Raw genomic sequence first — 17,510 nt, forward strand, 5'->3', positions numbered from 1 at the left:
ATAATGTACGGCATTGTACGTTCTGAGCTACCTACTGGAAAATATTACCCATCATTGACTAGAATCGCTTAATTTATTTGTACGAATAAAAACGAATAATAAATGGTGAGCTTTCACCAATACTAGTGACACCGATAATTATGATAATTACTGAAATATAGGTACCCTATAGATATTTGATTAAACATATCTAAAAATTTAAAGTTTTAGAATTTGAAAAGAGTTAGAAATTCGGTCCTCGATTGTATAATTCAACGTTTGTAACTTGAAAAAAAAACCCCAATTACTCGGTAGCAACACAATAGTGTGTAGTGAATAGCGTCAGCATGAACGTTCAGGCGGAGTGAAGCAATTGTAATATCTTTAATCAATTTTAAATTGCGTCTAGGATAGTTCCAACACGGATTGAATGGAATCACTGGTGCGCTATTAAAATGGTTCCTTGCAATTCTCAAATTCACGAGCTGGTAAATGTCTCGTCCTTTTGTTCACTGAACGACTTGGAAATTTACCAAAGCGCAGTTGTTTAATGTCAAGGTTTCATCCTTTTGTTCACCAAACGACTGGGAATTTAGCAAAACGCTTTAACAGTTGTTTTCATGTCTGTGTAATGTTACCATCATTGAAAAAAGTATATATCTGAGTAGTAATAGTCAAAGTTTGAACGTCAGTAAAATTTCCGTCAGTAAAATTTCCTTTACTGTTCCAATTTGTACGCGGCTATTTGCATGTTGGTCCTTACAGATTGAAAAAAATATTTCCAAAATTGCGCAGTCTCCTTCTAATATTTTTATTTCTTTTTTTTTTTAATGCAGAAAATAAGGATGTCGTGAAGGGCATGCAAGAGCAAAACTAAAACAATCGTGCTATGTTAGAAAGCATTAGCTTTTAAGAAACATTTAAAATGTTCGCATCTTGAAATAGTTAGAGAAAAATACATATCAACGTTCTGTTGACACTAGAATTAAGTAGTTGCATCAAATTTATGATTCTTATACGGGTATGACAATATCTTCCAACGGTTTTACCTTATAAAATACAATGTTATATGGGAAAATATTCTTATGACATTTTGTAAGAAATTACAATATGTTTTCATAGCATTGTACTCACTTTCAGGGCGTTTTTCTTCAAGACGATTCAATTTTATAGAAATGTATTAATAACTGTTGTGTTGTCCAAAAACATCGAGATTAGTTGGCCATTGGTCCTTCAAAAATTAAAGAAACGTTTCCTTTAATGGTGCATGACTGGTCCATGCGTACGCGACTGTACAAAAACGTTGATTTTTGAGATAGGTTCTGAAAAAGTAGCAGTTTTGAATCTCCTTCATATATAGCTCACCAGCCTCCTCCCGAGTTGCGTTGTTCAGTTGACACTGCATCTTCCCTGGGCCTATCTCACGCAGGTTGAAGGAGCCGCATCGGGGATCCGATCGGCAGGCCTTACCGCACGCCAGCACGCCAGTCACCGGTAGCTCCTCCACGATGTGATCGACGAGGCACGCTGAGGCGATACGGCCAGCGGGGTTGGCCTCGATGCAGAACAGGGTGGTTTCTTGCTGGATTGGTCGTTCACAGGCTGCGTATTTTCGATTTGAACAACCGTCGTCATCCCATTTCCCATTACTATGTGGCATATAGCCACAATCTTGACCACCACTGTCATTAGGCTCCGTGTAATACCAGTTTTGGTATGCGTTGGGTTCGCCTCTCAACGGACAGTGCTTCCATGTCCCACCTCGATGTCATTACAGCCGATCCCCCGTGGGATTCTGATCAAACTCACTGAGGAAAAACTTTAAAAGGAATTCTTGTTCGTCTTGCAAATTCGGAACAGCAAGTTTCGCTTGGGATTGGGCACAGGTGTGATTCGCTTGATACCAGTCCATGGGTTGGGTTATCAGCAGATAGCAGGATTCATCGTACTGTTGCCAGTTCGGAGGGCAAATTGAAGCCGAAGAAAGGCCACAGGCGAAACCCAAAGCGAATAGCAATGCGAAAATATGATTCATTGTCGAGCATGTATCAAGATTCGGGGAATCAAAGACTTAATGCTTCATATGAGACACTGAGTAGGGATATTGAGAACTGAGTGATCTAGCGATTGAGCGGTAAAAGAACAAACGATTGCTTCTAACATTGAATACATTATGGCTCACCCGCTAAATCTGAAGTAAAGATGGCAGTGCAGGAATTTACGCACAGATCCTACTTGTCAGGTCTTGATTGGCTGCCACATAACATAAATATATTGATTGATGACGTCATATAATTATGCAGCTCAAGCTGAAATGATCGGCGGAAGTATTTACTTAAAAGTTCATGGTCACATGGCAAACTACAATGCATGCTGGGAATCCAATATGGCGGATATTGGCGCAAAAAAAAGGAGTCACTTTGAATTTTAAATATTTTTTGCAAAACTGATTGTTTCTTTGTTCCGGGCACTTTTTGGAAAAGAAAAATAGTAATGATAACACTGCCATAAGTACATCAGTTGTGCCGATTTTGATTGAAAATTGGGAAAAAAGGGAAATATCTCGAAAAATTACGAGTTTCTCCCCAAGTAGGTACAGCGCCATCTGGCGGTTATATTTGGCCACCAAGTGTCGTCAAATGTCCAAGTTCGTTCGGCAGCGTCATCCTCTTGTATTGTACACACTAGCAGGAGAATCAAGGGTTTTCCATTTTAATACTTTTCAATTTATTATTGTTCCAACACACTTAAAAGTCAAGTATAACTGTACCACACCATGCAAGACATATTTATAATTATGCGGATTTCGCTTCGTAAAAAGGTATTGCAAGTTCTTAGCTACCTACTGTATATTACACACTATATAGCTTCGCTTAATTTATTTTTTGTGCGAGTAAAAAGGAAAAATAAAAGATGAGTTTACACCACAAAAGTGACGCCAATAATGATTGAACTACAGGTGCCTTATAGAAATTTGATTATATCAGAACACTTAAATGTTTACGATTAACAACTTAAGCTACAAAAGGGATTAAAATGAAAGAAATACAAATTTGGCCAATTGTTCGATTTTGAAGTATGAATATACACTTAACATATTAATCGTAAACAAGACAGTTATTGTGTCTGTAATTGCGTATGCTTTTACTAACACACTCAGTGAAGGAACTGTATATTAATTTTTAAATTGCGTCTAGGACGCCTCCAACACAGATTGCATGGAATCATTGGTGTGGTATTAAAGTGCTCGTACGATTCTCCAACCAAAGCGAACGAGCTGATAAAATGTCAAGGTGCGTCATTTTGCTTAAAGGGAATATACAACATTTGCAAACATCGAAAAACAAAAGTAACACATTTTTACAAAATAGCTTACTAGGATGGTGATAAATGACAGTCTAAAGCATCCTGTAAAATTATGGCACCTGGTGTGAAGTCATTTTCAATAAAAGTGGTATTTTGTATGCATTTCCAACAGTGGTCGGCCTACCACCGTTGGAAAAACCTAACTATTTTTCAACTTCTGTTCCAAATTTACGATTTTTTTTTTCATTCCAAATTTTGTTTGCTATTGGTTTCATGTTTATGAACGGGTGCAGGCCAGCTACACTGGTTCCCTTACCTTACAATTTTCCGGCATCTATAAATTGATCTATTTCATCTTTAGTGGAGTCAGGGAACCAGACTACTTGAACATTTGTGTTTTTCTTGGTTTTTCCAGCATTTGTTTAACACAAAACTTCACACATGTCAGTGTAACAACATTTGATCTATTATATTAACCGCTCAAATAGTTCATTTCTGAAAAATTACAGCAAAAGCCAATGATGTACATTCCCTTTAACGAACGAGTTTACCAACACGCCTAAAGCAGTTCTGTTAAATTTTTGATGATGTATTGAAACAAAATATTTACAAATTTTTGCATGTACAAAATCACAGCAAAATTACGTACAAGGCAAGCAAGAACATTACCAAAACAATCGCGGAATGTATAGAAAACGTTTGCTTTTTAGAGACATTTGCAATGTTCTACCTTTTTAAAAAATATTTAGCGACACACAAGTATCGACGTCTCGACATTAAAATATAACATTTAAGTAGTTGCATCAAATGTTTGGCTCTTAAACGTGTATGACATGTCTTTAAACGTGTTCACCTTATAAAGTTAAATGTTATTTGGAAACATGAATTTGTGAGAACATTAAAAAAAGTGTTCGTAGCATTGTATTCGAAGCTGGGGCTTTTCCCTCCACGGCGATTCAATTTTATACATATGTATTAACAAAAGTTGTTGTTTCCAAAACATCGGGTTAAGTAGGCTATTCGTCCTTCAAGAATTATAGAAACGTTTCCTTTAATATTCGTGCTTTACTGACCCATGCGTACGCAACTGTTAGCACAAAAAACATTGATCTTTGAGACTTAAAGATTGAAAAAGAAGCAGTTTGGAATCTCCTTCATATATAGCTCACCAGCTTCCTGCCGAGTCGCGTTGTTCAGTTGACACTGCATCTTCCCTGGGCCTATCTCAAGCAGGTTGAAGGAGCCGCATCGGGGATCCGATCGGCAGGCCTTAGCGCACGCCAGCACGCCAGGCACCGGTAGCTCCTTCACGATGTGATCGACGAGGCACGGTGAGGCGAGACGGCCAGCGGGGTTGGTCTCAGGGCAGAACAGGGTGGTTTCTTTCTGGCTTGGTCGTTCACAGGCTGCGTAATTAGAAGCCGAGCAGCGGTTGTCGTCCCATTTACCATTGTAGGCTGTCCACATCTGGCCACAATCTGCATCGACAACACCTCCGAGGTTATTAGGCTCACCTACATGCCAGTTTTGGTAGGCATTTGGTTCGCCTCTCAACGGACAGTGCTTCCATGTCCCTTCCACCTCCATGTCATTACAGCCGATCCACAGATCCCCCGTGGGATTCTGATCAAATGCACTGAGGAAAAACTCCCACAGGAATTCTTGTTCGTCTTGCGAATTAGGAATAGCAAGTTTCGCTCGGGATTGGACACAGGTGCGATTTGCCTGGTGCCAGTCCATGCGTTGGGTTATCAGCAGATAGCAGGATTCATCGTACTGCTGCCAGTTCGGAGGGCAAATTGAAGCCGAAGAAAGGCTACAGACGGAACCCAAAGCGAATAACAAAGCAAATATAGGATTCATTGTCGGGCTGCATCGAGATTCAAGGAAATTAGAATGTTAATGCTTGATGAGATGCCGAGCAGGGAGATTGAGATGACTGAGTTATCTGCCAATCGAACGGGAAAAGAACACTCAGACGATGTGTCCGACACTTCAGAATTTGTGGCTTTTCACCAGCCGCATAGCTAAAGTAACAGATGGGGCAGGAATTTGCGCGTGTCCCACATGTAAGGTCTTGATTGGTTGACAGGCCTCAATCCATGGTCACGTGCCAACCGTTGCTTGGAGGCAGTGGGTGCTGCCTTTGGTAATAATAGTTATTGGCCTGCATTAGATTATTGAAGCGAATCAAGGTTTTGGTGTCTTTTTTAAGCGAAGTAGGCAGAGTACGTTGTTTATATTGGCCTGTTTTTGTTCTCGTGAATTTTGCTTATTCGTTAACCAACATCGAGGCAATATTGAGTTGATGAAGATGTTTACTTTTAATATGCGCACGACTGTTATCTACCTGTGTGTGGTGTAAGAATGCCTGTGAATCATCGAAGCTAATTATAAGTTCCTTTGGTGTTTTCATAGGAAAACACTGACTACTGTCCAATTAGCCATTGTCTCCTTACTTGCGTCTGGACCATGCGTGGTTGATGAAATAAAAAGAAACGCATACCGAGAAAACACAATATGATAGGCCAGCATTTGCTGCAGTGATGCTCGGTCTTCTAAAATGGGAAAAGACCGTAAATTATTGAACAGGAAAAAATATACGAACTTTCCCCATTTCGAGGATAATTACCGAACAGTTCACAGTCGATTGCAGGCCTAATGGAACGATGGACTAACAAAAATACAGCTTTTACTGCGAATCATTGCGCGTTGCATCCACTGAATAATGCACCCCTTTCGCGTATACAGGGGTAGTATTCACTGAATGACTTCAGTCATGCATCAAAACACCCCATTTAAATATGACGAGAGTTAATATTTAAGCAGTACTCATGAAACATTTGCACTAAGTGCCCCTCTTATTTTTGTGACTTATATTTAAGACCCCTTGAACAGGAAAACTAACGTGCGAAATTTCCAGAATTTGCAAATTTGCTTGGTGTATTGGTTCCTCAAGAAAATCACCCTCGAAAAAGGCCTTTGTAAAATTGTTACTAGCCATCTCCATTGATGGAAACTGAAATCTCGCATGACGTGATAGAGAAATATCGTGCCAAAATGTGACCTTTCGTTTCCGAAAATCTAAAATACATGTGGACTAGTGGAATTCGGCAGACTCGAATACCATAGTCTGGTACTCGGTGTACTCGGTGTTCTCGTTAAACGATGAAACTGCTGATGAGGACTGCATTTAAACCAGCCCAACTAAATCTAGAACCCATCGGCTGTAGGTACGTAAATCTTCGCGTTATACATTAACTTGCGTAAGAACTAAAATTTTTAGTTCTTACGCAAGTACCCTATGTAAAACCAAACGGGAGCAAACAAGGAGACCTAGGAACGATAATGCCAGATGTGGAAGTTCGTAATTAAACTTCGTTTTTCTATCTTCAAGCGCATCATTTTGTTTTCTTTAGGAATACCGAGACAAAATTCCAACTTGAATGTTTCTTGGGGCTGATTACGGCTTAAAATCATTTTGTCCAAAATTTAAGCGAGAAAAGGGCAATCTAATGTAAAATGCCCGTAAGCGGGCGGCCCGCCGGCCACGCAAGGGGTCCAGAAGCTCGCAACGAGACATTTTACTTTCAGGCTCTATTCATCGGATTCTTGGAAAATGCATTCGAAAAAAAAATTGAAAGATGACGGGGATTTTACCTAAAAGTATTCGTAAAATGTAAAACCCCTATTAAGAAATTCAAGGCTAATAAGCATCAACATATAATCCCATCGACTTAAAGAAAACAACGACACAATGCCCACCAACGTGAAATGACTTGGGGAGGAATCGAACCCCTCACTCCTTGAATTCCTGACCGGCTGTTCGCTGGACGGTCACTACTGATGTGTCGTGGGTCAGCATGAGCCTGTCCCCGACAGGGCGCGCGTTCTGGCGCAAAAGACCCAGGAACATTTCCCGCCTCTCCACCGGAACCTCTTTCCGGAACTGCCTCATGTGGGACAGAAAATCCAGAATGAGTGCGCCCTCTGTCGACCTGTTGTCGAAACACTCTGTAACGTCGATGTGGTAGCGGGGACCGTCCACGCGGTCGTACTTGATATCGCTGGCATCCAGGAACGACTGCAGTTTCTGTGCGGTGTAGTAGCGGTAACCAGGGATATCTGGAGAAAGGAAATGCCTTTGCACTTGGGACAGGTCGTCGGTCTCTGTACAGAAATATGGAAAGAATTTTAATTCAGGTGATACGCCACGAGACATTCTATTAACTCATAAACTTCATTCACCTGTCATTCACCTGTCTCATAAAAATAGACATAATTGCCAGCGCCTTGAGTACCTTGAGTACGTGTGCTCAAGGTACGAGTACGTGTGCTGTAAAAGACTCCAGTATTATTAACTGGCATTTGTAAATTGTGAGTTGCTTACTGTCAAATTTTAAGGATGAAAAAGTGGCCCTTTTTAACCGGTACATGTTCTCACTTCATCACAAAATAAACGATCAGGGGATCATTGTTTGAAGACAATGTGGTTATTTTTTTTCTTTTTTTTCCCCGCTTTTCGTATTTATCTGATAAAGATAATCATTCGACGTCTCTCGGCGTTGTAAACCACGGTGAAACAGCCTTCATTACGAACACATTTTCGTTAAAGTAGGTCCGGTACTTCCGTATTAATTTATTCATTATCGAGGCTTGAGGTTTTTGCCGAAGTCAATTGAGTTTGATTGTCCGTCTGATAAGGTTTGTGCACAAAACCGGCGGCACGGGAGTCAGTGTGTAGAATGATTAGAGGACCAACTTTTAGTACGGCAATGTGTCTGTAATGTTACAGAGCTGGAGTGGCGTTTCACAGAAGAAAAATGTAGTCTTGTAATTTAATTTCCTTGTCATACCGGATTTGAGTTCGAATAGCAGAACTCCGCCCTCCGTCAGCAGGTTGTACAAATAGGGCACTTTGTCCTCCATGCGGCCACCGTAGTAAATGGAGTGCATGGATGTGATGACGTCAAACTTTACATCGCGCCCTTTGTCGTCACTGGCTTGGTAGGCCTCCAACGTCTGTTGTCGCCAGTCGAATTCGACACCCTCGGCGAGAGAAGGGTCCGCTTGCACCAAAGCCTGGTAGCTGGCTATTGACTCGCCACTCGGTTCCAAAACACGGCTGTAGATCTGCTTGAATGTACCGAGGAGAACCTGGAGTAGGTGTCCTTCAATCCGGCCTGAAATCGGGAATTTAGGGGATTTTATACAAAACAATTGCTTGTTAACATCATCATGTTGATAGAATCTGTCATTGGACGACAGAGACTTATGTGAATGAGCGGAATCCTGTTCCCGGACTGTGAAGACTTTTAAAAAAGGGACCAATTTTCGAGCTTCTCGAAAATTCAATCTTTTAAACGCTATTTTTCGAGCAAAAGAATTTACTTGCATTTTGAAAGAGACTTCGAACACAGAAATCCACTCATTATGTGATTGAATTTTTACTTTAAAAATTTGCGACCTGACGCCATTCAGGTAATCGTTTCTGCGTTATAACTTAATACGAGGCAAAAAAGCAACGCAAAATAAAAATCTGTTTCTTTCTTTTTTTCAGAGGAAAAGTAGGTTTTTGTGGTTAATTTTTTTTTAAATACAATTTTCAATTAACATCGTTCTGAGAGAGAAAACAAAATCGAATGTTTCACCCTTTTCTTTCCATCACACACAGAACACCCTCAACACAGATTATATTTACCACTTTTCAGAAAGGCGGCACATTGACATGTGGACATGTTTGGCTGCCCATACACCAACCTTATACCAGCTGAGAGAGTGTTTTCGGATCGCTCTAATGGTGTAGTTTATTTATAGCGTTACCGTTACAAAAAAATGAGAAATGTGCTTCAGAAGTATCCACGCACAATTTGTGGTATGGAGTGCCATTTGGTCATGTGGTGAAATGGCTTTCAGTTTGATAAATGGGACCAGATGAACAAAAAGGCACGGGGGACTTCTTTTTTACATCACGTAATAGAGCAAGGTTCAAAGAAAAAACTTAACACACAACCATGATTTTAATCCCTCCTTGGCAGTGAAAATCTGGGCTGAAAAAAAGTGAGTTTTGGACTTGTGGTCATTTCTTCACACGCTAGTGATTTCCGCATGACTGAGCAAACACTTTGTCCCGGTGAGAGTCCAGGGGTCAATAAACAATGTGGTAATGAAAGAGTTAACAGCCAGGTATCATGCCAAAAATGCCCGAAACGAAATACCATCTGCTGAACATGCGCAGTAGGGGACATTTTTGGGGACATTATAGGCCTTTCTTTTGTTTGTAAACATTGCCGCCATTTTGTAAGGGCTGCCGTAAGCGCATTAATTGAAGCCGTGGTTGGCAACATATTTTTCCAAAAAAGTCCTCATAACGCCATCAACACAAAGTAAAAAGGCATGTGTAGGAATTATTGTGTAGCTTTGTTGAAATGTTGTATTTTCAAGTATCAAATAATATTTTGATGTTCTGTAATAATTCTTCTTCATAGTTTTGCAGGCCGTGGTTGGCAAAAATGCAGTTTGCCAACCAAGCGCAGAAAGGTCTATACTGTCCCTTCTTGCCAAATGTTGTCAAAACCTTGCATTAAACTGTGAGTATTGTAACAGACCTTTGCTAGCTGTCATCCGAGCGGTTTATCATCTACACGTAGTCATAATCATATCCCCTTGGAATCAGCACCGGCCGGCGCGGCCCAAATGGGGAAGGGAATTATGGGAAATAGGGTGGAAATAGCCGGGCCCCGTTCCGCACCCCCCGCGGCCAACGGGCGCGGGCGGGACGGGAGACCGGTCGGGAAAATGGCAGCGCCCTCCGATTATTTTCGTGATTGTAGTATAGATGGTCGCTGGCCACGTGTCGAAACCATGGGCACGGGATCGAGTGAGTGTCCTGTGTGTATTTTACCCCAAACTGACCTTGAGTAGGGCCAGTCACCTTTCACTTTTATGCGGACTGTTCTTTGACCACTGGTTTAGATGTTTCATTCATACAACCTGTGCCTCCCAAACCATCGCCAGCCAAGTCACATGTCACCCCACCCTCAACCCTTATACTCAGCTCACTGCACTCTTTGGTTCCCTACCGCTTCCAACCCCAACATCCCTGCCCAACCACCCCTCCTTCCTGACCCACCCAACTTACCCCTCCCACTGATTCCTCTCCGTCCTTCCCCCCAGTACTCCATCCCACACTCACCCAAACCTGGGATAGGTATTCCTCTCACTCGCACAAGAAGCGGACGAATAGTCTCCCGCCCTATCCATCTTGGTTTGTCTACCGATTCATATTATTAGAATGTACTTAACGTATTTCACAGTAGTTCAAGTATACCTCATTTATGTTCACTTTTTTCATGTTGTACATGTCTGCTTGATTAGACATTGTATAACTATATACATGTATAAATAATTTTATCATTTTGTTGTTGTTTCCACATTGATCCGCCAAAGAAACAATGACTATTTGGTTTTGTATTATAAAGCCTTATATTGTAGTTAGTTCCTGTAGTAATTAGGTTGTAACAATTTCGCTTATTTTATACTTATTTTATTTGTTTAAATGTCACACATAAGGTGTTCTCATTATTTGCCCGATTTGTCAGCTTTCTTCTCTATTCATTGTTGCATTTAATTTGTTTGTTCTAGTTTTACTATAATATACATGTATCTTAATGGTTTTAATATTATTCTTTGTGTTTCATTTTTTTTTCTCATTATTTTGAAAATGAGGACATTTTCTTTTTCACTGATGAAAGTAATGTAAGCCCAGATTTAGAATCGCAATTAGCTTTAATCACATTATCCCCACTTATTACCCGTTGATATCTTTAAGATTATTTTAAATTACTTTGTGGTCCACAGAGACACCCTGTCTCCATTTGTGTGGTCACACTGGGCTCGGTCGTAGACCTGTAAAACCACATCCTAGATTCCTAGTATTTACTGTCCTTGGTTTAATTCACTTACAGTTACACACAATCCATTATGTTCCATTCCTGTATTTGCCCCTCTCCCCCTCAGTCCTCACTTTCCAACTTTCCTTGTTCTCCTTTCACTGTCTCTCTCTCTGTCAAGCGATTTTAGTCGGTGCTCTCAATAAACACACCTGACCCTATAATCCTTGTCACGAGTTTTATTCCTTCAGTGAAAGTTTCTTCTCCGTCTTCAACTTAATGATTTTGTCCGCTCCGGCTACAGTGTACGCTACTAGGAGACATATCATTCTATACCTCCATGTAACCAAGACTCTAGGACTGGTACACAACCACCACCTATGAACAAAAACTTGTGTTACAATACCAAGACAATGACATCATAAACAAGGGACGACTGCAGGTCGTCACAGTACACGTATTGTCATTTTTTTCGTTCTCTGTTCATGCACTTTCCGAGTTTCCGTGCTTCTTAACCATGCAGACGGGAACTATATTTCTATGGAAAAGTACAAGATTATCATTTAATATAAAAAAAATAGAAGCTATACATCAATAAATTTCCAGCGAGGAAATGAGGTTGTTTGTTAATCATTCAAGCTACATGTATTCACGATCTTGAGTTACTACTCATGATTTGCATAGCTAGAACCATGCTATAACATTGCGTACGCAGGAAATTTTTCTTTTTACAACTACAACTATTCAAGCACATACAGAAATAATTATTTAGTTTTAGAATGTGAAAGAAGAAACTTAAGTTTCATCTGCATTTTTATTGTAATTAATCCTTCAAAAAGAGCATACATCACAATGATCACATTACATATCATACTTTATATAGCAATAAAATCATCAAGTCAGGATACCCCTCCTTATGCAGCTCGCCTCAGAAGCACCGGATAAACTAGTAGGAGTTAGAATAAACAGAAGGCTACACACTAATCCAATTACCCCCCCCCCCAACTCTGGCCAGCCCCACACCCAGAATGAGAAGTGACCACCTGCTAAAAGCAAGGTCAGGTTACAACCACTTGTTTTGCCTTCCGCTGGTAACCAGTCTCACCCAACTTGTTTTATAGTTCCATGCACGGCATGTACATGTACACACGACCTTGCATACCAGTCAGTACCAGAAACTGTCTGTGTAGCAGATTTGAATTCAGTCAGTTGGACCAAAGTGGACCATGGAGCCACGGGCGGAAGGATGTACATGTATTGTCATTGAGTGGTCGGGCACAACCCGACCACTCTTTGGATTTGTTGCGATTAATCTTTCTTTCTTTCTTTTTATTTTTTTCCGGACAATACTTCTCCGCGGGTTTTCTCTTAAACGGTATATGGTATGAACTTGTAACTTTCAATATATATCGACCCTCATCCGAAGTGGTGCATATTACTCTGAAGTCATGATTATGTCATCAGGTGTCAAATTACAAGTGATTTTAACTGAAAAAGTGACCAAATACTTTCACTTATAACTCTTGAACTAAACATTTAATGATGTTTGTATTCTGTAATCAGATAGACCATTAATCGCTAAACATTTTTTGCCGTGTACGTGAACTCGCTTGACCTTTACTTCTGGGTCTACCGGAAGGTCAAAGTTAAATGAATTCAAAATGAAGTCGTTAGCCTGAAATCAAAACAAAGCAACATTTCTTCCAAACGGTTCACGGTATGATCACAAAACCTTGTGTGAACTTGTACCTTGTTACGGAGATGTTATAATTTTTGTTACGCCATCATGACGTCATCAGGTATCAAATTACAAGCGATTTAAGGGCGAATTTTGACAAAATAGGTTGCGTATATCTTTTGAACTAAATAGAGTATCGTGTTCGTTTTTTCGTGAGGTTGTAGACTATGCCGTGAGGAACATTTCTTGTCCCCAGACACAAAACCGCTTGACCTTTACTTCCGGTGTTACCGGAAGTGCATTAAAAACTGAATATAGCTCAAAAGCAGAAGCATTTTACTACAGACACATATATTATAAAAGTGTTTAGTGAGGAATGCCAGACACAAAAACAGTGTGATGGCGTCATCATCCGGAAGTCAAAGTCGTTTGACCTTTCCTTCCGGGGCTGCCGGAAGGTCAAAGTTAGGTGAATTCAAAATATAGAAATTAGCCTCAAATAAAAGGAAAACCAGATTTCTTTCCATAACCGATTGAAATCGCGCTTCACCAGTTTTCCTCTCATATGTGAATGCTGAAAATTAATATTTCTACAGCGTGTAGCCACAAACTTTTCTGTCGTAAAGTCAGTGCAGAGTTTTATTATGCCCACGCAAAAGGGAAAAAACCCATAAAAGCCATTTTATGATATGACTAGCATATGTTGCATAAACTCCAACGACGTAAGAGGCTCCGGCAAGTCTACCAATAGTCCCAACTGGTTGTATGCTTGAGTAGCCATCCATGCAGCACCAGATGTGCACTTCCTGATAGGCCTACAAGGCTTGTCGAGGTAGCAACAAGTTCAACTGCAGGTTGTTTGATTTTCTTTGTGAAAAACACAGGGTAATGGATGCAGGGTAATGGGAGGGGTAATGTGCAGTTCAATTATGATTAAGTCACTGTAAACACAAGAAAATATGCCAGCCCGACCACTCTGCGTTTGTAACTCAACAAACGCGAACCTCTAGTGATTGTACTTGTTTACATACAAGAAGTTTGAGACGAAATTGCTCAAACCATGAATGTTGGCAGTAAAGTGCATGCCTATGGAAACTTTCAAGAATTAATTGCTGTTCTTGGAAACACATTTGGTGGAGATTTAACTGTGTGTGTAATGTTGCCTACATCTCCGGATGATCATGATTTGCACGGTGCTGTACTACTCTGCTAGAATTACGGAAGACGTGAAGGGTGAAAACGATGGTGACTGATGGTGAGTAGAGAAGATTTGATTTAAAACCACCTTAATAGATACCTTTGTTGCAGAATAGAATAGTGACATTATATCAATATTTTATAACAAACTGTCAATGTTGTTGTCTCAGTCATGTCGGTCATTATACAGTTCGTGATCACCAGATTCCTTCCTCAGCAAAGTTGCAAGTGAACATCAATTTTTACGAACTACAAAAGTACATGTAACTGGTCATGCTTGTTTAATATGGGTCAAATAGCTTCTGCCCAAGTCCCACGTACTGGGTCGCTATAACTCCTTTTTGACATTTGGGATGTTGGTCTGTCGTACTTAGCTACGACAGACCAACATCCCAAATGTCAAAAAGGAGTTATAGCGACCCAGTTAGTGGGACTACTTCTGCCCAAACTCCTTCCCTAAACCATGGAGAAAGTATTCCTCCATGACTAAACTAAGGGGTGCATCAATAGATATAATAGGGTCGAATCAACAAATAAGAGTCAGCTGACTTGACATGTTTGAGGAATAAGATTCTGAATAAGAACAGCATTGAGGAATAAGATTCTTAGGTCATCATGGCCATGTTTGTTAGTAGACATTAATTTCATTAACATCACACTTTTTTGTAAAAATTATCATTTACAAAATGAACAATTCATTTTCACCACTGCAGACTTCCTCAAGTGATACATCTAGAATTCTACATCTACCTGTCTCCATGATCCTTTGCGCTATGCATGGATATGATCTACCAAGAACTACCGAGATGAGCTGCAGTATGTGCATGTACAAGACAAAGACTGTCTGACTGCTTCTGCCCCGGCTCTGCAAATTGGAGGCAGCGGCATGCATCCTTAAGAAGCAGTTGGAATCATCGTCCTAATCTACAAGATGTCAGTTCCGGAAACTACAATGGACACTACTTTTAAAAAGATTATCGTACAGTTTGTTCCATACATACACACATGAACATGCAAATGATATACAGGTATGTCACAGCTTGATAGAATGACTATTGGAAATTACGATCAGTACTTTCCTTCAAACTTCCAATTTTAGTTGTCAAACATGTCTGAATACCATTGCCTTTCAACAAAGCTCTATGCATGGTTTTACAAACTGAATATAGGCATGAATTGTTGCAACCACAAGTCATTCATGCATGTGTCTTTCTTGCCAAATTTATAGTATCCCTCTCAGGAAAACAATTCATATTAAAATGTGTTTATTTTTTTTTTTTTAGCCCAACTTCTGCTATTTTTGTCACCACATTAACCGTGTACACTGTACAGACTGTGTTCATTATTGGTGCCTTTGATTTTAATACGCTGCACTGGAAAGATATCTGCTCATCCCCTATATGCACAAATTTGTAAATTCAGAAGATTTTTTTTTAAAAAGAACAGAATATGTCTGTCCAACTGTAATTGTGTCATGATTGTTTTCCTGATTTTATTTAGTATAAAGAGTAACGCCATGGTTATGTCACATTTTGAAGTTAACAGAAATCTTTATTAATTTTCAATCAAATTTTTCTCAATGAAAATGTGTAAAAATTTCTGCAAGAATTGCATTACATGTTTTATAGAAAAACCTATCATATTTCTAAAGAATTCTATTAAGCGAAGCTTATAGAAAAGGGCCAAACTTCTATAGAATTTTATAGAGTTCTATAGTCTATACAATGTTGCAAAACATAGCTTGAAGCTACACATTTCTATAGAGTTCTATAAAACGTTTTTAGAGAAATTTGAAACCTCTAGACAATTCTATAGAGTTCTATAAAATAGTTCATAGCAAAATGTCCAAATTTTCTATAGAGTTCTATATAATATTTTTATAGAAATTACAGAAATTCTGAATAAAATTCTATAGAGTTCTATAAAATAGTTTATAGAAAAAGTTCCAAATTTTCTATAGATTTCTATATAATATTTTTATAGAAATTACAGAAATTCTGAATAAAATTCTATAGAGTTCTATAAAATAGTTTATAGAAAAAGTTCCAAATTTTCTATAGAGTTCTATAGAATATTTTTATAGAAATTGGAGAAAACCTCTATGAAATTCTATAGAGTTCTATAAAATATTTCATAGAAAAAGTCCAAATTTTCTATAGAGTTCTATAGAATATTCTAAATATAACTAGCCTTATTTCTATAAAATTTTGTTAATTGTTCTATAGAAAAGGTATAATTTCTATAAAATTCTATAAAACGCTGTATAGAATTATGGCCCATTTTTCTATAGAATCTCTATAAAATCTCTATAAAACCTTATAGAAGACTTCTAAAGAAACTCTATAAAATTTCTATAGACAAAATTCTATAGAATGCTTTATAGAATTTCTATAGAATTCTTTCGTATAGAATTCTATAGAACTTTTTTGTAAGGGTATGTCCATTTTTCCAACAACTTTTTTCATTAAACAAATGTTAAAGGGGAAAAAGGAGAACAAAAACCTACAACTGTCTTGCTGTGATTCTGTTAAAATTACTGATTTATGAATGGAGCGCCGTACTCCATTCGAAGTGCAAAATAATGGTAAGAAAAAACAACAGTGTGACGTACGTCACAGGAGGGTGTTTGAAGAGTCTTCTTACCAGAACCACTACCAACGCCCAGGTGGCGAAGTGGCTCATCAATTGGCGGTTGCTGCCCCTCCATCCTTCTGCCTAACTTGTCCGTCAATATCGCACCAACACCCAGCAGCCTGTTGTCGATCGCTGTGCCAAGGCTCTTGCGGCTTGTCGTGGCGCAGCAGATCAGAGCCCCACAGAAAGCCTTGTAACATTTCTGGTAGTGGTCCGCGTCCAGTGGAAGCGTTGGGTGAAATCTAAAAGAACTGTCCAACTGGACCTCCATATTACTATTCCGTAACTTATGTAAAAATACCGAGAATCACTGACAATGCTTGCAATAAGTTGAAATGTACCCTTCGAAGTGGCTGGATACACACCAATACATGTATGTTCTCAAACTACATAGGTTAACCTTGATCCTACACCACGGATCCTACACACAAGCGGGATTACGTAACGACTCAGACAGCCCATGGACAGCCCAACTCCTGGTTAGACGCGTGATATATAACGGCCCGTACTGGCGGGCAAATACACCATGAATACATGTACTTTTCAACAAAGACCACTGCGCGCGGTGACTTTCAGAATTGCAAGGCTCTGCGCCCGATCTGGCCTGGAAGTCTGCCACGCCAGCAAATAAAATTTTTGAATATTCATGAGTCTACGTTTTTGGGCTTTATTAATTTGATTCTGATAACTGATAACTACATAACCATGGTAATGCCGAGCACAATATCTTTAGCTTTAAGATGAACAATGAAATGTCGCTTTTGTTTCATCGGTCCAGCATCACATCTCTCTAAAACTTTTTAATAAAAGCCTAATTAAAAACG

General features: G+C 39.4%; 1 protein-coding gene across 1 annotated transcript; it reads right to left on the reverse strand.

Annotated features, from left to right (window-relative positions):
* Positions 1-6,006: 6,006 nt before the first annotated feature.
* On the reverse strand, positions 6,007-17,123 carry LOC119746060 (histamine N-methyltransferase-like). Its single transcript, XM_038222832.1, has 3 exons — positions 16,696-17,123; positions 8,142-8,468; positions 6,007-7,455 (listed from the first exon to the last, which is right to left on the reverse strand). The coding sequence occupies exons 1-3, from the start codon at positions 16,955-16,957 to the stop codon at positions 7,085-7,087; spliced, it is 960 nt and encodes a 319-aa protein (XP_038078760.1). The 5' UTR covers positions 16,958-17,123; the 3' UTR covers positions 6,007-7,084.
* Positions 17,124-17,510: the final 387 nt, after the last annotated feature.

The sequence above is a fragment of the Patiria miniata genome, unplaced genomic scaffold, assembly GCF_015706575.1.
Source record: "Patiria miniata isolate m_02_andy unplaced genomic scaffold, ASM1570657v1 HiC_scaffold_7, whole genome shotgun sequence".
Taxonomy (NCBI): Eukaryota; Metazoa; Echinodermata; class Asteroidea; order Valvatida; family Asterinidae; genus Patiria; species Patiria miniata.

What these genes read in the sequence shown, in the direction of transcription:
- LOC119746060 (XM_038222832.1), bottom strand. Translation starts at nt 16,957, where the DNA reads ATGGAGGTCCAGTTGGACAGTTCTTTTAGATTTCACCCAACGCTTCCA. An exon ending in GGGCGTTGGTAGTGGTTCTG is followed by an intron (nt 8,469 to 16,695) that starts GTAAGAAGACTC and finishes TCCCGATTTCAG; the next exon opens with GCCGGATTGAAGGACACCTA. An exon ending in GCTATTCGAACTCAAATCCG is followed by an intron (nt 7,456 to 8,141) that starts GTATGACAAGGA and finishes ATTTCTGTACAG; the next exon opens with AGACCGACGACCTGTCCCAA.